At 49.6% G+C, this 25,499-nt stretch overlaps 1 protein-coding gene across 8 annotated transcripts; it reads right to left on the minus strand.

Moving 5' to 3' along the window:
• Window positions 1-800: 800 nt before the first annotated feature.
• LOC132483934 (NADH-cytochrome b5 reductase-like) lies at window positions 801-25,462 on the minus strand. Of its 8 annotated transcripts, XM_060089843.1 has the most exons (10): window positions 25,119-25,417; window positions 22,825-22,903; window positions 22,216-22,350; window positions 21,233-21,386; window positions 20,220-20,495; window positions 19,176-19,324; window positions 16,355-16,442; window positions 12,862-12,966; window positions 8,843-9,046; window positions 801-5,019 (listed from the first exon to the last, which is right to left on the minus strand). In XM_060089843.1, the coding sequence occupies exons 5-10, from the start codon at window positions 20,409-20,411 to the stop codon at window positions 4,816-4,818; spliced, it is 942 nt and encodes a 313-aa protein (XP_059945826.1). In that variant the 5' UTR covers window positions 20,412-20,495; window positions 21,233-21,386; window positions 22,216-22,350; window positions 22,825-22,903; window positions 25,119-25,417; the 3' UTR covers window positions 801-4,815. The 8 variants fall into 8 exon arrangements, with proteins under 8 accessions (XP_059945826.1, XP_059945830.1, XP_059945829.1 ...); XM_060089847.1 differs by lacking the exons at window positions 22,825-22,903; window positions 25,119-25,417 and adding an exon at window positions 25,430-25,461; XM_060089846.1 differs by lacking the exons at window positions 22,825-22,903; window positions 25,119-25,417 and adding an exon at window positions 25,426-25,454.
• Between the last annotated feature and the right edge of the window lie 37 nt (window positions 25,463-25,499).

Genomic DNA, 25,499 nt, shown 5'->3' on the forward strand with positions numbered 1-25,499 from the left:
AGGGAGAGGAGAGGAAGGGGGCTGGTTCTCACACTCGCTCCGGGCCAGGCACTGTGCTTGGGCATCACATACATTTTCCTCATCCTCACACAGTCCTGGGAGATGGTGGTACCATCTCCACTTTATAGATGAGTAAGTAAACTGAGGCCCAGAGAGGCCAAGTTACTTGCCCTGTATACCTACAGAATCACCAAGAGATTTGAACCTAGGTCTGCCTCACTTAAAAAATGTAAACAAAACACAATAAAACAAAACAAAAAGTCCAAAACTGTGTGGAAAGTCAGTTTGTCAGAAAGTCAGTGTCTGGAAAGTCACTCTGGTTTGAGTTTACGAGGAAAAGAAGAGGGACAAGCAGAGGGAACAGCATGTAAGCTATGGGTGCTGGGCATGGTTTATACTATTGACTGTTGTGACTAATCAGGGCACACGGTAGGTACTCGCAGTAGTTTCAAATGAAAGACTGAAAAGCTTGGAGGCATAAAAGGGCACAGCCTATCCTGAGGTGGGAGAGAAGGAATGAACGTTTTTAAGCCTCTGGTTTCTGAAGTACTTTGACCAGGCATATTTAATCTTATTTTAACAAATCTCTAATTATGGAACTATTTCAAACACAGAAAAAGATAGAACATTAATAAAGCAGACAACGGTGCACCCATCACCCAGATTTACCAGATGATCATACTTTGCTGTATTCATTTCAAATATTTTTATAGTAAAGTGACACAGATAAAAGCCCTCATCCCATCCCATCCCCCTCCCTTCTCTCTGTCAGAGGTCACCACTATCCTTGAAGCTGGTGAATCTCCTTCCTGAGCATTTGGTATTATTTTGTGTTTTTAAACATTCCAAATATGGCTATCTTACTGTACCTTTCCTTTTACAATTTGGTTTTCACTCAATCATTATGTTTTTAGGATTTAGTCTATGTTGATACATGTAAATCTAGTTTACTCACTTTAACTGCTGTATGGTATTCCACTGTGAGTCTACAGAGAGTAGTGCATTTCTCCATTTTCTTACCAATGAACATACAGGTAGTTTCCATTCTTTGCGGTTTCAAACAGTACAGCAGTCAAAGTCTTTATACACGTCTCCTGGTGCACCCTTGTGTCACATACAGCCTTTATAACAATTGCAGCATGTACCCCTGCGTGACCTTGGAGAATTGTATAATGTCTCAAAAGCTTATTCCTCATCAGTAAATTGGGGTAATAAAATAGCATGCATTTTGGTGACGATTGCATGCTTCAATGTAGGTGAAAAGCCTTTTGCAACCTGTAAAGGACTCCATGAAATGTTAGCTGTTTATCATTCAGGTGTTTGACATCCAGGATGTACTGAGCACCCTTCCACGCTGGGGACACAATGAACAAGGACGACCCCTGATGTGCTCACATGCATAAGAGACAGTTTGATGGGTGCAGCAACAGAAGAACGCGCAAGACTCTGCTCAGTAATCTAGCCTGGGGTATAGAGGCAGGCAAGGCTTCCGAGAGGGAATGACACTAAGCTAAGTCCTCTAAAGACAAGGAGGCTTAGGCGAGCGGAAGATGGGGAGGGTGGAAGGCTGGCCCAGGCAGAGGGAGCAGCAGATGTGAAGGGACTGAAGGATGCGAGAGAACGTGCTTGGAACACAGGAGTTGAGGGGAGGGGTAGTAAGACAAAATGAGCCTGGAGAGGTAAGCAGAGCCACGATGCTGTACCCTGAGGGCAGCAGGGAGCCATGAAGGATTTAAGCAAGGGAGTGATAGGCTCAGATCTGCATGTTAGAAGCAGCAGTCTGAATAAGCTCTGGAGAGCTGCAACACTGTACTCACACTCAACAACAACATATCCTACACTTAGAAATTTGTTATGAGGATAGATCTCATGTTAAGTATTGGGTTGGCCAAAAAGTTCGTTCCGGTTTTTCCATAACATCTTACGGAAAAACCCATACGAACTTTTTGGCCAACACAGTGTTATCACTACAATTTAAAAAAATGGGTCTGGCCACAGTGGGCAAGGGGGTGTAGGGGAGAGGCCGGAGGTTGGAGGCTGAGGATGGGAATGCTGCAGGCAAAACATGATGAGGGCGGAACCAAGGCAGCCATTGATTTTGCCACCAACACCCTGACAGCATCACCAGGAGAGATGGGAGGAATGGGCCAGCTCACCCTGAGCTGGAAACCTCACCCTGATTCAAAGAGGTTCGTGCTCACACACTCCACCTAGTCCCCTTCTTGGACTCACTTATCATCTTCCGAGGCACAGGACCCAGCCATGAGCTCTCAAGTTTCCAGATGGTATGAGCCCTTCGGCATCTTGGCACCCAGGGCGTGGCTGGGTCTTCACAAATGTCCCATACGGAACCCCACCAGCATCTAGACCGCAGAGATCCCACACAGAGTGAGGGGAAGGGGAGGGTGACACATTCCAGGGTAAGAGGGGCTGTTGGTTATCACTGGTTAGTAACAGCTAAACATCAGATATCTAAAATGGGAAAAGACAGACATACAAGAACTGCCCCAGACCCCTCACTCCCTAAGTGGGGACCACCTACCACCCCTAACTATGAGTGAGAGGCCTCTACCCTCAGTGCAGTGGTGTGTCCTGGCCTCCCCTAGGCCAGGCTGGAGCATTGCCATCTATTCTCCAAGCACTCCATACTTCCCTTTTTAGCACATTCATCCCTTTTAGAATTACAACTTTAATTTCTGCCTTCCTTGTCGGACTATAAGCTCCCCAATGGAGCTTCCCAGAACCGTACCCACCTTGTTCATTGTTCTTCCCTCAGTGCCTAAGAGTCTGGCTCCTAACAGGCCCTCCAGGAGTATTTGTGAGTAGAATCAATAGGACGTACTAACTGAGGGAGAAGAAAGGGTGGAGGAAGATGCATAGATTCAGAGGCCCTGAGAAAGAAAGTGCCTTGCTCAAGTCACAGGAGAGGCCGAATGAAATCACAGTTCCTGCTCGGGACCTCTGCCTCTCAGGGAGGGGCCTCCCCACTGATTATGCTATGCTGGAAAGAGGCTTTGCAACAGACCAGCATTTCCTGAAGTAGTCCATGGAATGCTGGTCTCAAAGTGTTCTCTAATTAAATAAGCTTGGGAAACTCTGGGTTAAACAAAATGAAAAACGTTTCTTCACCACTGGACTTTTCAGAGCCTTTAATATGCTCGTGTGCACGTGATTCCTGGTGAAGGTCACATGCAGTATTCCCCACATCTATTTGACCATGGAATTCTGTCTGTGAAACTTGGTTTGAAACCTTTGGCACCATCCCCCAACTGCTTGCCATAATTATTTATTGAACATGGCACAGCAAGGAGACTTGTTGCAACTTTTGGGGCAGTGCAGGAAAACCCTGTTTCACAAATGAAAATGACTCCAAGCACCAAGATATAAATGGGATAAAAACAAAACTGTTCTGGTCGGAAGGGGGCCTGGAGATCCCACCTGGCCATTCCTTCACTGCTGTCGTGCCGGGAACTGTAGTGTCCTGCAGAGCCCAGTTTAAAAATCACCGGTACAGAACTCTGAGGACAGGGCTGACATTAGAGACCTGGCTTCTGACACTGGTCTTGCCATGAACTGTTTTACCTTGGGCAGGTCACATGGCCTCGCTGGGCCTTGGTTTCCCCATTGATACAATGAGTCTGGTAGATGGGATGCTTTTTGGAGTCCTGAGCTTTAACCTCTGATATGATGAGGGCTGTGATTCTATGACTGTAAAATTCCAACTCTATGGTTCTATGGTTCTTTGATTCTGAGATTCCATGGCTTAATATTCCAACTCTGGGACTGCCTGTAGCCAGCCTGAGCTGGTGCAGCATACTGGAGCACAGGCTACAGAAAGCAGAATTCATTAACTGCAGTGTGCTGTCCAGGATTGCTAAGTCCCCTGTGGAGGGCATGCCCCATGGAGGACGGAGGGGGTGGGGTGTGGAGGGGAGGGGTGGGTGCCTCAGAAACAGCAGCAGCTCAGTGGGCAGAGCAGGGAGAAGGACCCAGGTCTCCGGACTCCTGCTCTATCTTTAGATCTCCATAGCAACCATCACCAGGGCGCTGCAGCTGAAGGCATGGCTGAGCTGGCTGCCTGCAGGAGGGAGGGGCATTTGCTTTCACGGCTCTTTTGCTGGGGAAAGGACTCCAGGCTGGGCTCTTGAGCCAGGAAAAGGAGACTGAGGGTGAAGCCTTTTGCAGCACAAAAGACCCGGTGCCAAAATAAAGGTAATCTAGGGCCCCACCTTGTTCTGAGACGTGGCCAGGTCACAGAACCCACGACCTTCATTGTGTCAGGCTCACGGCACTGGAGGTACATACAGCAAGTGCCTCCTCTAGCCTCTGCTATGGTCATTCCCTAACCAGTGAGCACCTCATCTGAGCCAGCCCTGAGGTCACAAGAGACACACATCTCCGGGGAAAGCAGGCTTTGGCACAGGCATTACAGGGCAGGGCCCAGTGGGAGCCCCTCTCAAACCCTTGAAGCTGAGGAACCAGGAAACCCCCTGCTAGTCCTTCTCCTGCCCCAACTCCTACCCAGCCAGGACCTGGCTCCCTCCAGGGAGTCCTCCCTGACTCCCGGCCTGATACTCTCCTCCGCAAGGTTCCTACAGCTCCATCTGCCTCCTCTCAGTAGGATGCCTGCTTGAGGAAGTCAGGAACCGCGTGGGGTGGATGAGCAACGGAGGTGCGCAGAGGTAAAGACATTTGTCCCAGGTCACCTGGAAAGTTAGCAGCAGTCTTCCATTCATGTCTTTGGATGCCAGTCTGTGTCCCTTCCTGCGTCCCAGTGCCAGGCCCCTGGCCTGAGCTTTAGAAGGGAGGCCAGGCTTAGAAGAGGAAGTAGGAGTCCTCGGCCAGGCCTGCGCTCAGCAAGTACCCAGCCACGTCCTTGGTAAACTCAGCTGAGCCACAGACCAATGCAAACGGCTTTCTCCGACAGGAGTCAACCAGCTCTTCAATCAGGTCCTGGCCCAGGCGGCCAAAGTGGGTCTTGTCCCGGTAACTCCAGGGTAGCTGCTCTAGGGAGTTCTCCTGGGAGGATGAGAAACAGTGGGGGTGACTACTGGGGGTCCTCAGAGTTCACATGGTCAGCTCCTCTCTGGCCAACAAGGACACTCAGGCAGAGGGGGTGGGAAACCAACCTTCACCCAACCCCACCACGGGCCAGGTACTTCCTCACACTGGAACTCAAATCACCCTCACAGAAGCCTGTGGGTAGGTAGTTATCCTCCACAACAGCTGATGCACAGGGAGGAGGGATGCCTCTCGGGGCACACAATGACGCAGGGGCAGCAGCAGGACCAGAACCTGGGGCCCCTGCACCTGTCACTCTGGGGGGAATGTTTTCTCACCATGACTGTGGGTCTCCTAGCATCTTTCCAAGGTTATCCATCACCATCACCCTTGGAGCATAACTTTTGTTCATTTAAGATTTCAATTAGCTTGTTGAGTTAACAAATGTTTACTGAGTGACTCTGTGCCTGGCCCGGTGCTAGGTAATGGGGATACGGCAGCTGCCCTAAACAGACAGGGTTCCTGGCCCCATCTGGCTGTGTGTATCAGAGATCCCGGGCTGCAGTGCCCTAACCAAGAGAAGGGTTTATTTCTCTCACATGAAAAGGCTAGAGGTAGTATTCTGGGGGTGTGCCATGCCCCAGGCACCTTCTCTTTCTGCCCCTCTAGACTTAACTTGTGGCTTTCATTCCCAGGGCCACAAAAGAAAATCTCCACTACTTGGAAGAGTATCTTTTAAGTAAACATTTTATTGGAGTATAACATACGTATAAAAATCGTAACGTTTATATAGTTTGGAGAATTTTAACAAAGAGAAGAAACCATGTAACCAGCATCCAAAACAAAACAAAACCCCCAACAGAACAGAACTATCACCTCTACAGACCCTATTGAGATGAACTTCTGGTTCCTGGGACCAAGCAGCGAGACAGGATGGAGAGAGAGGGTTTGGGGTTGGAATCCAAGCTTTGCCACCATTTTCTGGTGAGAAGCCATGACCTCTCTGAGCTACTGAGATGAGCACAGCGGATGGGGAAGCGCTGAGAGGCTCCATGAATGCAGGCCTCGAATCTCAGGCTCACTCACAGAGCTCATCAGACCCCGAGGGCCTCTGAGGACAGTGCTGTGCTGCTGACAGGGGACACTCTCTGATGATCTGCATCTTCTTGCGTGCCCTTCGTGCTCTGACCTGCCCAGTGGGCCCTCGAGGGCAGGAACGAGTAGGGCCCGTTGGCCTTGCCCCTCCTTCCCAATGCCCCCAGGCCAGTTAGGTTCAGTGCAGCTGACCTTGACTGTGCACCCAGAGATGCATGGGGTCTGATTGCTGCTCAAGTGGGGAGGGGACCCATAAACAATGATGATGCAGTGGGGTGGGTGCTAGGAAGCAGAGCCTGGGCCGTGACAGCAGAAACATCTACACCAGCCTGGAGGCTCAGGGAAAGTTCCCAGGATGGGATTACACCTTAGCAGAGAGATGCGAGGGATGAGTGGGTGTTAGGTGAAGAAGTGGGAAAAAGTGTGCCTGGCAGGGGGAACTGTATGAGCAAAGACCCAGGAGCCAGAAAAGCACAGGGCACTTGCGACCACAGGCAGACCAGTGACACCAGAACGCAGCATGCAGCGGGAGTGGGCCAGAAGGCGAGGCCATGGAGGGCTGGCACATAGTCTTGAGAGCGGTGGGGAGCTAGGGAAGGACAGGCAGCAGGGCAGTGATGTGGCCAGAGCTGCCCTTCCGGCTGCAGGATGAAGGACAAATTGTCAAGGAGTGGCTGGAGCAGAGAGACCCTTGATGATGCTGTTGCTATGGCCCAGGCAGCACCCAGAGTGGAGGAAGCACAGACAGGCAGGAGGCACCTCTCACCCCATCATCCCTCACCTTCCCCGGCTATTGACAGCCAGCCCACTCGCCTGCCCAACCCCAGGGTACTGGCCTCATCAAAGCCCCGGCCCAGGGTAGAAGGTCCCCTCTTGCTGGTGAACTTTAACTCTGCCCTCAAGCTCGGGCTCAAATGCCATCTCCTCTGTGAAGCCCTCTCTGCTTGCCTCCAGCACCCTGAACACCCTCCACAGCACCTATCCCTGTGCTGTCTTACACTGACAAGCAATAAGAGCATGGCCTCGCCACCAAGTTGCTGTGTTACCTTGGGCAAGGTTCTTAACCTCTCTGTGTGTCAGTTTCCACATCTATTAAAAGGCCATGATGGCAGTATAAGCCTCCTAAGATTGTGGTGGGGATTAAATGAGTTAGTACACATAAAGTGCTCAGAACAGTCCTAGGCACAGAGAAAGTGCTCGATGAAGGGGAGCCCTTGTCAGCCATCTCTGTGGCTGTCTCCACATATATAGATGAGCACCTGGAGGGCAGTAAGAGATCATCTTCATTTTTATTTTGATTTATTTATAAAAAAAATTTTCTTTTGGCCGCCCTGTGTGGCATGTGGGATCTTAGTTCCCTGACCAGGCATTGAACCCCCGTCCCCTGCAGTGGAAGCACAGAATCTTAACCACTGGACCGCCAGGGATGTCCCATTTTCGTTTTTAAATGCATGGCACCTGGCACGTGGTGGGGGAAAGAAAGGCTGGCCAACAGCCAGGGAAATTCTGCCAGGTGCCTGCCTTCCTGCCATCTTCCCCGACCAGCTCTTAGGCAGGGCTGAGCGTGCTCCCGGCAGGAGTGGCCCTTCCCTTGCCCCTCTCCCCTCGGCTGTACCTTAGCCCTCTGCTTCATCCCTGACCTTGGGCACTGCTGTCGCTGCTAATGTTCACCAAGCACGACCCCCTCGGTGTTCATGCCACTGAGCATTCTGCCCCGTGCACAGGCCTGTGGACTCTGGCCCCTGGGGACCTCAGGACCTCTGGTTTCCTGACACCCTCCCCCACCCAGCCACAACGTCGAGGATCATGTAAGTCTTTAAGGACACTCTAAAGCTGTCTCAAGAGGAAACTGATGACAAGGGTGCTCCAAAGTACAGGGCAATGAGGCTGACCCTGACCAAGAGAATGGAGGGGAGGCACCAGCAGGGAACCTCAACCCAGGGCGTACAGGAAAGAGAAATAAAGCTACAGACGAGGCGAAGGCCAGTGAACAAAGGTAGCTGAGGGCCTGACTTGAGGTAAGGGGCAAGACAGACCTCCACACTGCGGCCCTGTGGGGAGGGCCCAGAGGGGTGGCTTGAATGAATGGAGGGGATGGGGAACCAGAGGGAAGAGGGCTCAGGAGGCAAAGCCGCTTGCAGCTAGAGTGGCTGTAACTTGGAGGATTTGAAAGCAGCTTTGTTCCCAGGCGGGAACAAAGTGATGTGGAAAAGACCCTAACAAATGCAGTGAACTGGATCCGGTTTACTCCACCAGCCATTGCTGGGGTGAGTGCCTACTCCACGCCTGGTGCTGTGCAAAGCATTGAGAGCGTGGTGATCCAGACAGGTGGTCCCTGCCTGAAGGAGCTATCACAGCCAGAGGACGTCTGTGCCTGGCCCACTGATTCTACAACCAGGCCCCCCGCCCATACAACAGAGGATGCCAGAGGGTGGATGGCAGGCAGCAAAGCATGGTGGGTGAGAGCTGGCGCTCTGGAAGCAGACAGCCTCGGGTTCATATCCTGGCTTCACCCTGTCTGGCAGCACGACGCTAGCTCGTGCCTTCACCTCAGAGCGTCAGTTTCCTCATCTGCATAATGAACACGGCAACACCTGCCTTCCTTGCCAGGCACACACTGGGGGCTCCACCAGTGGCAGGGATGACTATTACGGCACAGGGCAGAGAGCCCACAGCATGTCCTCAAGATGGGTGCAGGGGGCAGGAGAGTCTCAATCAGGGAAGGAAATCATTCCCCTGGGCTCACCTGGCTGAGTACAAAGAAGGTGCGGACATTCCAGAAACGAGCCTGCTCCCGGAGGAAGGTTTTCAGGTAGATGCCCTCAAAGGTCTTGAAGCAGCCGACCAGGGTGATGAAGGTCTCATCCTCTGCGTTGTCTGTGACGCTCTGCAGGATGGGCACCATGGGGGCCAGGCCGGTGCCGGCAGCCAGCATGAGGAGCTCACCATACTAGGGAACAGGACGGTACATGACAGGGGTGGGCTGGGAAGGGGTCTGACCCCAGCCAGCCACTATGGGGGCTTTTCTTGGGCTTGCTTGAACTGGATGGCACTGCCCTTCCTGGGTGTCCCACCCATTTGAGTTCGCCTCTCTACCTCCTCCAGAAAACCATCCTTGCCCGTGAAAGGCTACAGCTTATGAGGTCTATGGAACAGAAATCATGGAATCTGGAGGCTGAAAGGGAACATGATGGTGCAGTCATCCTGCAAGTGGCTTGGCTGCCTTCTAAAGCATCCCCACAGGACTCTGCTTACATACTGCTGCTGATAGGTAGTCCACTACCTCCCAAGGAAGTCTGCTCCATTACAGACTGACTCCCCTTGCCAGGGAAGGCTTCCCACCTGACACTGAGCTGACACCTGTTCCCACCAAAGCTTTGCCCTCCCACCCCCATCCCAGCCCTGCCCTCCGGGCTGCTTCCTCTGCCCCAGGGCAACCCTGCAGAGATCGGAGGCCCCTGGCTTGGACCTTGAGCCTGCTCATCTCTAGACTAAATGAGATACTATACCTCAGTGCCTGGCACAGAGAGCCAGGCAATCAAAGTGAGCTCCCAAGAGGCACCTGCTCCATCAGCTCCCCATCACCGAACCTGTTTCCTGGCTCTAGGCCTCTCTAAGATCAGTGCCTAGAAGGTTAGTGCCTGACCCGCACAGTGAGGTATTCACTGACATCTTTCTAGAGATTAGGCCTCTGTGCGCAGTCTGAGTGTCCACCAGCTTTAGTGACAGCCACTGCACACCACACTACTGCATGGAATGCTTCCTGGACTATCAGGAGTCGGGCAGATCTGCAGGTAAACCCCCAGTCATGCGATCTGGGCATGTTCTTTCACCTCTCTGAGCCTTGGGTTCTTCACTGGTAAAAAAATAACAGCACCTCCCCAGAATAGCACCTATCTCAGAACTGTCATGAGGATTAAAGAGATGACATAAAGTACCTGGTATGGGACTTCCCTGGTGGTGCAGTGGTTAAGAATCTGCCTTCCAGTGCAGGGGACACAGGTTCGATCCCTGGTCCAGGAGGATCCCACATGTCACGGAGCAACTAAGCCCGTGCGCCACAACTAAGTCTGTGCTCTAGAGCCCACAAGCCACAACTACTGAGCCCGCATGCCGCAACTACTGAAGCCCGCGCACCCAGAGCCCATGCTCTGCAACAAGAGAAGCCACTGCACTGCAACGAAGAGTAGCCCCCGCTCACCGCAACTAGAGAGAAAGCCCACGTGCAGCAACAAAGACCCAACGCAGCCAAAAAACCCGACTACATAAAATAAAATTCTAAAATAAAATTAAAAAAATAATCAAGTGCCTGGTATGGAGCCTGGGGCTTAATACAATTAGATTCCTTCCCTCACTGAGCCCTACTGCTAGCCCATCATCCTGTCCTGTGTTCATGCTCTCCCAGCCTCCCAGTCACGGGGTGTGCCGTGCTCCCCCATTCTCCCATCACTGCTCAGGCTCTCCTCTGGGGAGCCCTCCCTGAGCCAGGGGCAGGTGAGGGGTCCTTCTTGTGTTCCCACAGCCCTCTGTGCATCCCTCTTCACACTTGTCACACTGTGTTGTTGTCATTTATCTGTGCACCTGTCTCCCCATCAGACTGTAAGCTTCTGGAGGACAGGACTCATCTGACCCATCTCTGAGCCCCCAGGGTCCAGCACTGGCCTGGCCCTGGGTGAATACCTGTGAAAGTCTGTGGAATGAATGCAAGACAGATTCTAATGTGTCAGTCTCAGGCTGACGCGATCCATCTGCATTGAAGATGGCTGCAGAGTGGCAAGCCTGGGCTGCATCCCAGCATCCTCACAGGAGCAGAGCCAAGCCTTAGCCACAGTTTCAGCGGCCAAGTGTTCATGTGTGACACACCATGTCTCTTCCCTCATGGCCAGACCCTACACCCTCCCAGACAGGAAGTGCAGGGCTTTCCAGTGGGGTCTGTGGATGCCAAGGTAGTAAGACTGGTATGTCCAGGAAGATGGCCTGCAGGTATTCTTTATTTCTTTTTTTAGCTTCTTTCTTTATTTTTTTTATTAAAAAAAATTTTTTTTGCCTGTACCAGGCAGCTTGTGGAACTTCCCCGACCAGGGATCGAACCTGTGCCCCCTGCAGTGGAAGTGCAGAGTCTTAACCACTGGACCACCAGGGAAGTCTCTTTTAGCTTCTTTATATCTGCTGAAATTTTTTTTGGTAATGAATAGGTACTGCATTTGTAGTAAGGAAAATACCAATAAAAGCTATTTTTAAATTAAACAAAAAGAATGGACCCACAGACATAGAAAACAAACTTATGGTTACCACAGGGGAAGGGAGAGGAGGGATAAATTAGGAGTTTGGGATTAATATATATACACTACCATATATAAAATAGATAACAAGGACCTGCTGTATAGCACAGGGAACTATACTCAATACTTCGTAATAACCTATAAGGGAAAAGTATCTGAAATAGAATAGATGTATGTGTGTGTCTGTGTGTGTGTGTGTGTGTGTGTGTGTGTATACACACATATATATGTATGTATAACTGAATCACTTTGCTGTACACTTGAAACTAACACAACATTGTAAATCAACTGTACTTCAATTAAACAAAAAAGAATGGAGAGGAAAAATGATTCATTCTTTTCCATTTGTTTTTGTTTTGCTTTGTTTTCCTAATTATAAAGGTAATAGGTACTCATTATGGATAATTTGGAAAACATAATGAAGAAAATAAAAATCACCCATAATTCCACTACCCAGAGCTGCTAACATTTTATTGCTTTTTTTTAAAAGATATTTTTTCTGGGGACTTCCCTGGTGGTCCAGTGGTTAAGACTCTGCACTTCCACTGCAGGGGGCCTGGGTTCAATCCCTGGTCGGGGAACTAAGATCCTGCATGCCATGCGGTGTGGCCAGAAAAAAAAAAAAAAAGAAAGAAAGAAAGAAAAGGAATTCTTTAAAAAAATATATATTTTTTCTGTGCAATTTAACTTAGTTTCCTAACGTTGTATATTCAGTTTACCTAGTGTTTGTCACTTGATCTTACAGCTTAAGCATTAACATCATTTATAAACATAATTTTAAAATCCAAGATAATAGTCTATCACGTATCTGTAACCCAGTGTACTTAACTGTTCTGTTGCTGGATGTTCAGTTGTCTCCAATTTCTTGCTATTATAAATAAAGCCGCAATGAACACGTGCAAGAGGCAGCATTTAGGATTCTTTCCATAGGACAGACTTCAGAAGTGGAAGCACTGGGTCAAGGGTGTGAAGATTCCTAAGACTCCCGGTGCATATTGTCAAACTGCTTTCCAGATATGCACCAACTGATGAGAAATTACTGATTCTTCCTGGGAATGTCAGGGGAGGATGTGAACATGCCGTGAAGATGAGGGGAAGAGCCTTTGGGTTGGGAAGCAGGGGGTTCCCAAGCAGTGAGCCACAGGGTATATTTAGGGAGTGGTCTCATAGTCTTGTAAATGGAATGTGAAACTGGAAAGATATCTGAGAGTCAGATGGCATAAGCGCCCTAAATACCTAGCTCACAGTCTGAATTTTTCCAAGCAATGGGCAGGCAAGGATGGTTCTGGAACACAGGCAGGCAGTTTTATTTCTTAGCGCCTGTTCCCATCTCCTCCCATGTCCAACCCCAAGGATACTCTTGGGATTAGGTTTGGGCTCAAGAAGAATGGCACAGTGAGATTCTATGACCTGAAACATGAGAACCACATTCCTGGAAGCTAAGCTGGGAGGGGTCTCCTGAGGACTCAGTGCGGGCACTGACCTGGTTTGGTTTATAGAAGAAGCCTCCGAAAGGTCCTCGCCAGAAAGCCATGTCTCCTGCTTTCCAGGACTCCACATACTGGGACATCAGCCCTGTCTGGTAGCACTGGGAGGAAACGAAGGGAGACCTCATTAAGACAGGCACATGTTGTCAATACAAACCACATCAGCCTCGAAAGTGGAGCCCTTCCTGCACTCCCAGTGCTTTACACGTGTTGTCTCATTTAATCCTCATTATCCATGAAGTTGGTACTGTCGTTCCCCGTTTTCAGATGAGGCCAAGCTTACACAGAAGGTAAATGGTAAGACTGGGATGAGAATCCATAAGACCTATGGCCTTAACTACAGAGGTCTCAAACTAAATAACTACAATGGCCATGTGGGTAAGATAACTGAGTGAAGAACTGGGTATGAGATGACTGATGGCAACTAACAGTCTCAGCGTCAGGGAGACAAGAGCGAGCGGTGGGGACTACAATAAATTGGTGAGTGAATACTCTTTCTAAAGGAGGAAACCACTCTGCAAATTCCAGTACACAGTCCGTGGGGCCAGCGATGCCCGATCTTCTGATTCTCTAAGAGGAGCAGGAAATCCATATTTTTGTGAAAATTTTCCCATTTTTGAAATGTTGGCAATTAATTCAAAATTTTAAAACACTGTGCAGGCCAAGACCAAATATATTTTTGGGCTAGAGTCCGCCTCATTTGCAATCTCTGCATAGCCCTGTACTGTCTTCTGGCTGGATGAAAAAAGTGAAGATTGTGGAGGGGATTCCTCCATGGGGGAAGTGCACACTGCCCTGACTCTGTGTCAGACACCGTGCTGGGGCTGCAGGGGAGACAGCTGGACCTTAAGCTCCATGGAGGCAGCCAGTGCCTGAATCATGGAAAGGACTTAAACATCTGAATGAATGAATGAATGAATGAATCCAGATTCAGGCCCTCCCTCTAAGGAGCTCACAATCTAAGAGGGACCTAAGTCTCAGACATATACAAGGTAGAGACTACCTAACCCCCCGTGAGAAGGATGAAGTGCTAGGAGAGCCCTGAGGAAGTGCAGTCACTTCCAATGGAGTGGGATCGAGGACAGCTTCCTGGAGGGGGAAGCTAAGCTGGACCTTGAAGACTGGGTAGACTCAAACTCACTGGGGATGCGGGAAGGAGGGCAGAGAGAATTCTGGGCATCAGGTGTGGTATGGTCAGGGGTAAGACAGCCCAGGAAGGGTGTCTGGAGAAATTATAACCAGGCTTGAAGGAGAGACTGGGCTTTGGTCACCAGACATGCTTTTAAGCACCCACAGCTACTTCTGGTACCATCCCTGCCTTCCTTGGGCACCACATGCATAAAGCAAGGGAAGTCTTCCGCTTACCTGAAGAGGTCTGGGGAGGAGGCTACAGTTTTTCTCCTAAGTTGCTGGAGGCTATATTTCAGCGCACACCTTGTTTTGTGGCCCCAGTCTCGGGGAGGCACAGCCCCAGGGGTGGCCTTAGTGGCCCTATGGCACAGATAGCACTCAAGGAGAAAGGAAGGATTTTTCTGTGCCTCTGGCACCCACACGGAGCCTGGCACAGAGTAAATGCTCAATACACACTTGTTAAACAGAACTGACACTGAACTTGTTCTTCCACTTGAGATCATATTACCCTAGGGACCTTGGGACAATGACATCATCTCTCTGGGCTTCAGTTTCTTCATCTGTAAAGTGGGGAGAATATGATCTACTCTGCAGGGTGATTATGAGGTTGAAATGAGATAATTAAAATAAAGAGCTAGAAGCAGTACCTGGTGCCCAGAAGGTGCCAGAGAAATGAGAGCTCCTCCTTCCCATCTACATGGGAGGGTAAACCTTACAAAACCCGCCTGCCTTCCCAATTTGCAAAGACATTTCCAGATCTTCCCAGCCAGCGGCTTAGGGATAATTAAGCATCTCTCTAAAGAGAGGCTTTCCGGTAAATGAAGGAGAAAATCAGCCTTGCAGCTGGGACAGATCCAGCTGCCCTGAAGAACTGTCTCCAGGCTTATCCTTTCAATAGAAACACACCCAGACAAGCAGCTTGGGGAAGCAGGCCATTTGGAGAGGATTTGTGGAATCTCCCAGACAAACAGTTGCGTGGAAAAGGGATCCCATCCAAGCTTATGTGTGAGGGAATAAATACTCCAGCTCTGAAGGCAGGCGGGGATGGTTGGGAGCCAGAGACGGTGCTGGGGACCAGGAGTCAGAAGGCCAGGGTTCACCTACCAGCTGTACTTCTTACTACCTGGGGAGCCTCAGGCCCTCCTGGAGCCTCAGTTTGCTTATCAGTGAAATGAGGATAATTCCTGTCCTACAAGGGAGACAAAGAATGTGAAAACTATTCCTAAATATAGGTGTTCCCTAGGATTCCATTTGGGAAATGATCTAGAGCTATGTATTAGGCTGACCCATATGAAACTGCTGTTTCTGTAAGTCAAAAATGTTAGCATGTCAGCAATTTCATGTAGTTCAACCTAATTATTTTTGCACGTAATTGGAACTTCATGACGTCTTATACATTTGTTGCCTATTCCTTGGGTCTCTGGGATATTTTGCATCCAGCCCACTTTGTTCATCTCATCTCTGCCAATTTCCCCACCCATCTCGGCTGCCCCTACAAGCAACTCTCCTCCCGCCATTCAGACTGGGTACAGTTCCCAGAAGACCCTGCTCTATTTCACCCCTCCCTGCCTTCAGTTATCCGTCCCCCTGGAATGCCACTGCTAACTTGTATTCCTTCCTCAAGGCCCAACTCAAACGCCCCGACCCCTGCCAACCCACCTGCGAGATGATTTCAGGTTACTTTGGCCCCCAAGGTCCTCCATGTCCCATCTTTTGCCTACAAAAGTGTTCCAGGACAAATGACTAACAGTTCCCCAAATCATGCCTCCTTTGCCTTTGTACGTGCTGATACAGCACTCAGAGCTTCCTTCCCACTCCTGAGCTTAAACATAGAGCTCAGACACACAGCTTCCTCTGGGAAGCCCAGCTCACCTTCCCTGCAGCCCCAGCTTCCCTGAGTTGGGTTGGGGCCTCCTGTCACAGCATCTACCACCTTGTACTGTCCCAGTCTGGCCCCTGCCTGAGGGCGGGCGCCGTGTCTGACTCTCCCTGGACACCCGTGCCCAGCACACAGTAGGCGCACATGACTTGGTTCCCCTTTTCCCGGCTCAGTGCTTACGCTCCATCAATAGGGAAGAAGGTGAGGAGGAACAGCTTTACTTTTCTCAGTCCAAGCCCGTTTTTCATAAAAGCTATCAGGAACATGCCCTCTGTTGGTGGACCAGTAGCCTCCTTTCCCCAGGAAAGGAGGAGATGAGAAAAGGCCTCTTTCATTGTCCTTGCTCTTCCCTCAAGCCAGCCTCCTCCCATGTGAGCGCTGGCTTTTCCCATGTCAGAGGGAAGTGCCCCACCCTGACCAAGCTGGCAAATGGAGGTCCAGTCCACAGCCTCTTAGAGCATCCGTGTGAGTTGGCTCACCTTGATTAAAACTTCAAAGTATCCTTTTGCGTTGGCAGGGCTGATGGGCGTATAGGCTCTCTGAATTTCTAAGCCATCTACTATCCCTCTGGGAAAGAGAAGCACTCAGTCAGGCAGTCAGCCATTCAACAAACCCTTAGAGTACCGAATCTGTGCCAGGCTGGTGAAAGTGAAGGTGGGGGCCCAGTCATCCCCAGTGGTCCTCACTGAGGGGCAGTTAAGATGGAGCAGAAGAAAATAGCACTGGGCTCCCCCCACTGCCACGTGCTGGCTGTGAGACCCCAGGCAGGTCATTTAAACCCTCAGCTGCCCCTTCTGTAAAATGGGGACAACTGTCTATGCCCCCGCTGTGTGGCTCCACAGGGGTCACAGATGAAAAAGTGCTTCAAAAAGTACACTGATGGGCTTCCCTGGTGGCCCAGTGGTTAAGAATCCACCTGCCAATGCAGGGGACACGGGTTCAAGCCCTGGTCTGGGAAGATCCCGCATGCCACGGAGCAACTAAGCCAGTGCACCACAGCTACTGGGCCTGTGCTCTAGAGCCCGCGAGCCACAACTACTGAAGCCCACGCACCTAGAGCTCATGCTCCACAACAAGAGAAGCCACTGCAATGAGAAGCCCGTGCACTGCCACAAAGAGTAGCCCCTGCTCACTGCAACTAGAGAAAGACTGCGTGCAGCAAAGAAGACCCAATGCAGCCAAAATAAATTAAAAAAAAAAATTACACTGATGATGTGAGCTATTTTAGGACATCACTGGGGGTTTTCCTGACCTCTCCTCGACCACAGAATGATCAAGATAAAAATAACTATATTTAACAAGCGTTTAACATTTATCAAACATGACCGCATGCCAGGAGCATCAGAAGTGAAAGGATCCTCAAAGGTGCCCTAGTCCAAAGCCTGACCCCATGCATGAATCCCCTCCAGTGTTATCAAGAAGGGGGCAGGAGCACAATCATGAGTAATAATAAGAGCAGCCATGTTGTAGTAAATGCCTATGATGCACCAAGCATATTATATGCAGTATCTCATTTATTTCAAACAATAACCAAAATGAGGAAACCAAGGCTTAGAGAAGGGATGTCACCTGCCTGACGTCACACAGCTAGAATTCACGTGTAGCTCTGTCTGCCTCCAGGTCTGGGTTCCTTACCACTACTCAGAGCTTCCCTGGAGCACCTAAGCACTCCTCTCTTCAGCCCTACTATGTATAAAATTTTCTTCTTTGAGGTATGCAAAGATTAAAAAGGCCTGTCCCAATGTATCAAAAGTTGGGCAGAAATATTCAATAAATGCTTACAGAAAAAACAAGGAAATAACAAACAGAACATATGGCATGGCTCGGATGCAAAGGGCACTGTGACATTTGCTATGACAGAGGTAAAAGTGACAGGCACTCTCACCTAGGGAACCTCCGAAGACCTTGAGCTCAGAAGGTCTTAAAGGACAAGGAGGCCACTAACAGGTAACGATGGGCAGGAAGTAAAGTAATTCCAGGCAGAGGGAACAGCCTGAGCAAAAGCTTAGAGGTAGGATAATGTAGGGCAAGCCAGGAACTGGCGAGTGGACCTCGGGGCTGGAACAAGGGGCACGTATGGGGGTGGTTGGGGGGGGTGTGGACAAGAACTTGGTGGGCAAGGAGGCTGGGGCCTTGGGTTACAGTGTCACTGGGGAGGCACTGTGGAGTACCAAAAGGGGGCTGAATGAGGAGGGATGTGGTCAGCTGCATGTGTTAGGAATGTCACTGGAGTGACAGAGAGGGGCCAGACTAGAGGCAGGCAGTTCTGGGCATCCCTGACTTATGGATGGAGGGTTGCTTGGGGCTGTGACCTGTCCTGTGGCCCCTCTTGTCCACTGCAACAGTGACCTTTAAGGACCGTCAGCCAGGTCACAGGCCAGAACAAGCTGGGCACAAACACCAGGGGTCAGTGCGAGGCAAGTACTGGCTATACCTTCCGTCTCCTTTGATGGTTCTGCCTCCTCTTGCCAACACCATAAATGCTGGAGTTGCCAGGGTTCGGTCCTACGTCCTTCTCTCTTCCCATGCCCCACATGCTCCCAAATGCCATCCAGGCACAACAATATACCTGGATGATTCCCAGATCCACGTCTGCAGCTCAGATTTCTCTGCTGAGCTTCAGACCCAGAGAGCCAACTGCCTGGCAGTCACCTCCATCTGGAGGTCCCAAAGGGCCTTGTCCCTGTGTAGGTGGAGGTGGGGATCAAGGTGGGAGGAGAGTACAAAAATAAGCTGGAAGGAAGAAGGAAGTTCAGAGGAGTGAAGGCTGTAACTCAGGAGGCGGGCTGTTTGGGTCTGAATCCTTATTAGCTGTGTGATACCGGGCAACTCCCTTATTTTCAACAGCAGTGTCTTCTCTATCAATTGGTGCTAATCATATGAGATTAATACCACAAGCTCTGGAGCCACACTGCTTGCTTTCAAATCCTGGCTCCAACATTTCCTGTGTGATCTTGGGGAAGTTACTAAACCTCTCTGACTTCAGTTTCCTCTCGGGCATGATAATGGTGTCTACCACACAGGATTTTGTGAGGAATGAATGAGCTTATACATATGAGCACACAGAACTGTGTCTTGGATACTAAGTGCAAAAAAAGTGTTTGCTGTTACTGTTATTTATTATGAAAATGCATTATCTAGTTCAATTCCAAGAGCCCTCTGAGTCATGTATTACTATGTTTATTTTGAAGATGACACATGGAGGTTTAAGGAAGGTTAAGCAAGTTGCCCTAGGCCACACAGCTAGCAAATGGCAGAGCAGGGCTGCAAAGCCTGGGTCCTCCCACTACCTGAGTGTACCGTAGGATGAGGTGTTGGCCAGGCCGCAAGCCGAGCTGGCTGTTCCCAGGTAATGCAAACCGGACAAGGTAGGTGTCCTTAGTGAGTCTGTCTGTGGCACTGATGCAGAAGGCTAGGAAGGTCTCTGGGCTCAGCTTGGAAGGACAGCTCTGCAACAGGAAAAGATTCAACAGCTAGAAGCCGGAACTCAAGAGACATGCAAGCATCCATGGGCATCCTCCCCGCAAGGAGAGGCTATCAAGGCCAATAAGTTTTCTCTGTAATAGCGTAGTCCCCCCTTACTTCCCTTTCAGGCTCTAAGAATGCCAGAATACTTTACATTGAGCTCACCCTGCTCTGAAGCCTTGTATGGCTCCCCTCAGCCCCAGGATAAAGTGCAAGGTCCTTAACTGGACACTCAAGGGCCCTGTGGATGGGACCCAAGTCTCATTTTATCTCCCAGGCATCAGACACCAGACTTTTCTCTGTACCCCCAAGAATACCTTGCGGCTTCCTACCTGTGAGTCTTTATTTGCTCAAGCTGTGCCCTCTATCCAGAACACTCATCTCCAATGTATGAAAGACCTACCCATCCTTCAAACCTGCTAAAATCCAGATTTGCACAATTTAGAAATTGATGGGACCTAACGGATGATCTAATCCAATATCCTTATTTTATATGTGGGGAAACTGAGGCCTGAAGGTAGTGACTTAGTTGTACAAGGTCACACCATGAGCAGGGACTCAAATTCATGTCTTCCAAGTCTCAGGCCACTGTCCTTAATATTCCACCCCACCTCTACCTCCTCCGGGAAGTCTTCTCTGAATGCCACGACTCACAGATCTCCCTCTCCTGTAAAATGCCCACACCCAATTCACTCCTGGGACCTCCCCTCGCCACCTGCCCCATGCCCCACTCACCAGCTCAAGGCCAGGCTTTGAACCTGGGTCAGTCTGCTTCCATTAAGCCCACTCTTTTCTCTCTGCTGTACAGAGTCAGAGGAAGCTTTCCCGAGCAGGTACACTGCATAGGGTTGAGGCCAGGTGGACGTTGCTCCCCCTCACCTGTGTCTCTTCTCTACTCAGCAGGCTCCTGTCCTTGCTGGCTCGGGCTGCCTCCCAACTTGCTAGGTCTCGCTGGTAGAGGTCGAACACGCAGGGTGAGCAGCCACTGCCGCAGCACTGGGAGGGCAAGGGCTCCACCGGCCGAAGCTGCAGCCAGGCTTCCTCATTGTCGTCTTCCTCCCCCTTGTCCATTGTCAGTGGGCCTTGGTCAGGCAGGGGGTGCAGGCAACTGGGTGCTCTTTCCAGAGTAGGCCCAGGCCCTGCTCCCTTGCCAGCCTGGGAGAGGGAAGACATGTGGTTATACTCTGGTCACCTCTATTCTGCTCATTCTCCCTGAAGCCTGCAGGTGCCAAGCTCTGTGTGAGTACTGGGGACAGGGATGAATCAGTCCTGGGATCTGCTGCCTGGTTGGGGAGGGAGGGAGACAGTGATCGGAACGGACAACCATGGTTTCTTGACCTCTTCGTGTGTTCTGAGGAGTGCTGGATTAAGATTACATAGAAAATCTCACTGAATTTTTAAAATATTTTAAATGATGAAGTACAACATTTATGTACAACTTAGTATTTATAAAAGTTATAAATTATAGATAAATAATTATAGATAAATTATAAATAAAAATAAAGAAAAGAACCCTTTCGTAAGCACCACTCACTCAAGTAAAAAGAACCTTGCTGGCATCCCAGAAGCCACACATTTGTGTTCCTTCCTGATCACACCCCCGCTCCCCATTACCACCACCCTGACTTTCGATACAATCATTCCCTTGCTTTTCCTTAGTTGTGCCACCTTTATTTGCAACCCTATCCACTATTTATCAGCTTTGCTTAGTTTCTACCGTTAAACAAAATCATATGAATGCAATCTTCTGTGTCTGGTTTCTTTCACTCACCCCTGTTGGTGAGTCACCTATCAAATTGCTGCATCTCATTGAATCTTTACAACAAGGCCAGTCCTGGAGGTGTCATTTTATGGATGGGAAAACTGGGGTCTGGAGAGGTTTAATAACTTACCCAGGGTGACAAAGGTCCCCAAATGATGGCACTGGGACTTTAACTCTGCTCTGTCTGGTTTCAGAACATATTGTTCCTCAATCACAGGAAAACAGGAGGAGGAGGAAGTCACGATGGTCCAGGTGAGAGGTAATGAGGACCTGGACCAGGGGAGCTTCAGGGAGGACGAGAGGACAGCGCGGTCAATTAGAGAAATCCTGAAGCAGTAATTAACAGGACACAGAGACTGATGCTATGAGGTGAGCAGGTGAGGGGGATAGAGGGGTTGAAGGGACATCCAGGTATCTGGCTTGGATCCATGGGTAGATAGTGGGTCCAAGAGAAGTTGAGTTTTAGGGGAAAGAGGAAGTGGGGAAAATGGTTAAGTTCAGTTTGAGGTACACTGAGTGCCTGTGGGACATCCAAGGGCAAAATCCAGCTGCCAGTTGGATTAAATAGGTCTAGGTACCTGAGTCTGGAGATGGAGCTCTGGGTAACTGACAACAAGGGAGGGATGAGGGGGTAAAGGAAGAGAACAGGCTGGAGCCTCTGAAGGCCTGCTTGGCTTCCTGCTTCCTGCAGCACTCACTGCACTTGGTCCAGCCCTGGTCACTGCAGGTGCTCAATAAATGCTCTTCCAGTAAATGAATCTCTACCCTATAGCATTTCACACTGTTCAGAAATTACATGTTTATGTGGTTTTCTCTTCTTTTGAGACTGTGAACTCCTTGAGGGCAGAGACCTGTTTTTTATTCATTTTATGAACTAGCACAGTGTACATTTAAAAATATGGATGTTATATGAAAGGAAGACAAGAAGGAAAGGAGCTTGGTTTCAGGGCCATTAGGTAAACATTGTCTGAAAGAAAGATCTGGGAGGAAAATTTAAATGGTTATGATTTATTTTGAGATGTTTCTGTGAGGGCAGTTTGGGATTTTTCAAGGTTCTCTGCCTTTATATGTGGAACTATACAGTTTATATAGAAATAGACCTGGTCATCTCACCTGTGAGGAAACTATTCATTGAAAATTCCACAGGCAGGTACTTCCCTGGTGGTCCAGCCGTTAAGACTCTGCGCTCCCAATGCAGGGGGCCCGGGTTCGATCCCTGGTCAGGGAACTAGATCCTGCATGCTGCAACTAAAAGATCCCACATGCCACAACTAAAGATCCCGCACACCGCAATGAAGATCCCACATGCAGCAATGAAGATCCTGCGTGCCGCAACTAAGACCTGGTGCAGTCAAATAAATAAATAAATATTTAAAAAAATTCACAGGCAAATCAAAGTAAAAGAGGGTCTTCTCTCCCTCTTGTCTGAGAACAGAACTTAGGGGAAGTCTGATGTCCCAGAGCATAATTTGATGTAAACATCACTCCTCCAAAAGCTCCAGTCTTGGACTTCCCTGGTGGCGCAGTGGTTAAGAAGCCACCTGCCAATGCAGGGGACACGAGTTTGAGCCCAGGTTGGGGAAGATCCCACATGCCACGGAGCAACTAAGCCCGTTTGCCACAACTACTGAGCCTGCACTCTAGAGCCCGCGAACCACAACTACTGAGCCCACGAGCCACAACTACTGAGCCCACGTGCCACAACTACTGAAGCCCACGTACCTAGAGCTGGTGCTCCGCAACAAGAGAAGCTACCTCAATGAGAAGCCTGTGCACGGCAGTGAAGAGTAGCTCCCGCTCGCTGCAGTAAGCCCGCGTGCAGCAATGAAGACACAATGCAGCCAAAAATAAATGAATAAATTAATTAAAAAATATAAATAAGTAAAATTTAAAAAATAAAAGCTCCTGTCCTTGATTTCCTCCTATTCATTCCTGCCTCTTAGACACTTACTGGGCAGGGGCTGCTGAATGAGGTGCTGGGACACAGAGGTGACTGACACTCATCTCTGTCCTGGAGGAGTCATCCACTGAACAGATAAGAACAGGGATAAGAATAGATGCACTGCCTCACTCAGTCCTCTCGACAGCTGTACGTAAGTAGGCCATGCTCTTCCTCATTTCACAATGGAGGAAACTGAGGCCAGGAAGCTGGAGTGGTAAAGTTAGTGCACATACCTGGTCTCTTAAGACTCCAGGCTGCTCTTTCACCCTGGATTTCATGCTCTAGAGGGCAGAGGAGAGTGTCTTCATCTCCAATTCCCAGTGCCTGGCACTGGGCTGGCACAGAACAGGGACCTAACTTGCCAAACTGCCACTGAATTTTATGGGCACCCTGGAGCCTCCCAAGGGCAGTAGCTTCAATCGTGCATAAAGTGCTAGAATCAAGGTGTGCGCCAAGTCTGTGGAAAAGCAGGGGAGCAAACCACCACACCTGCTAGAAGACAGTGAAGTCCTGTTTCTTGGTTACCAATCACTTCCCAGGAGCCCTAACCTTTAAGATCTTTCCCACTTTTCCTGCTTTCCACACCCATTTACACTGGAGCTTCCCATGGGCCCAAACAATGTGCTTCCAGTCTCCCCCTACACCATCAATCAGCATACCTCCCACCAGCTCTGATCACAACAGTCCCCTGCTTAGCAAGCTTCAATAGCTCCCCACTGCCTCCTAGATACAATCCAATTTCCTTGTGTGGTGCCCAGTGTTCTCCTGATCAGAACTTGTCCAAATTCTCTTACCACTTACTATCATTGGTTTTAGAAGGGTAGTTCCTTTGTGTGCAATAAATCTTCCTCTTATAGAGGAAAGGCTTCTCTTTAGAGGAAAGAAAACCTGGTTCTACTGCTGGCTCTGTGATTTCAGGAAGGCTTAGCAGGTGGAGAACCCGTTGAGGGCAAGCATGGTATCTTATTCTTTCTGTATTCTACCACCATGCACAGGCCTGGCATATGGAAGGCTCAGGTGAGTGGTGAGTACTCAGTTTACATATAAGGTCTGGGAGCCAGGCACAGTGCTAGGTGCTGGGATACAGCAGAGGTTAATAAAACATGGGCTCTACCTTCACAGAGCTTGCAGCCTAGCTTGGTGTCACATCAGTTCAACCCATTTTTCTTGCATGTTATGTACCAGGTTTGTATTAAGAGTGAATGAGATCTGATTCCCTCTATATGCTGACTTCTTACTTCCCAAAGGTTTTTCAGAGATAAAGTGAGGTAAGTGAAGGAGCCCTATTAACTGTAAACTGCTGTACAGTGTGAGGGTTATTTAGCCTTCTTTGCCTTAAATTTACTTTCCCCATGTTTTACTAATCCCACTCTCCCTAGTATTTTGGAAATTAGTAGAGAAGCTGGCCACGTCAGTCATGAATTTTAAAGACCAGGTTCACATCTTCTCTCAGCCTCTACCTTTTCAGTCTAAGAAGCCAGGCCTTGACATGTTGTTGCCTCTGCCTGGATGACTCTCCTCACCCTCAGGCCTTGCTTCAAGGTCACCTGCCCTCAGAGCCCTCCCTGAACCACCCCCTTCTCATTCTCTAGAAGGTACCCTATTTGCTTATTCATCACATTATTATGCATTCATTCATTAAACATATATTTACTATGTGCCAGGCACTGGTCTAGGAGCAGGCTTCACAGCAGTGAAGAAACAAAAACCCTTGCACTCATGGATCTTATATTCCACTGAGAGCATGATTAAATAAGATCAAAATAGAAAACATGTTATGTTAGTGTTAAATACTGAAGAGAAAAGTAACTGGGGAAAAGGGATATGAAGTGTGGGTGTGTGTTGCAATTGCTATTTATTTACTTTACTTGCTTTCTGTCTGCATCTCCCACTAAACTGTACGCTCTACATCGCACATCTGTTTTATTCGCCAGTGTAAACCCGATGCTCAGCAGTGCCTGACACTCAGTGGGCATTTGATAAATACGTGCTGCGCAAGGAGCAAGGTACACCTCCGCCGCTCTGGCCCTACTTCCAGGAGGCGAAACGCGACATTCCGAGGAAAGGAACTCACTTTGGGCGCTGGGAGGAGGCGTGCAGTGCAGCGCGGTCGGCGTGGTGCAAGGGCCCCGCTCAGGCTCCGCGTGAGAAGAGCTGGAGAGGCAAGGAAATTTACGGCGTACCCACCGCGCGCCGGGTGCTGAGCGGATGCGCTAGTTTAGGCATTTCTATCGCTATTTTTACAGCAAGTGACTTTAAGTCTCAGAAGGAAGTGCCCTGCCCAAGCTCCAATTGCTCATAAGCGATCAAGGTTGTCCCGAGTTCAGGCCTGAAGTCCTTAATCTCTTCTCCGAGTCGCCCCCGCCATCACAACCACTCACCTACCCTCCTGCGCTTCCCCGGGGAGGCGGGCAGGGTTCCACCTGTGGGAAATTGCTGACGGCCTGCAGGGTGG

Source organism: Mesoplodon densirostris, chromosome 2 (genome assembly GCF_025265405.1).
Source record: "Mesoplodon densirostris isolate mMesDen1 chromosome 2, mMesDen1 primary haplotype, whole genome shotgun sequence".
Lineage (NCBI taxonomy): Eukaryota > Metazoa > Chordata > Mammalia > Artiodactyla > Ziphiidae > Mesoplodon > Mesoplodon densirostris.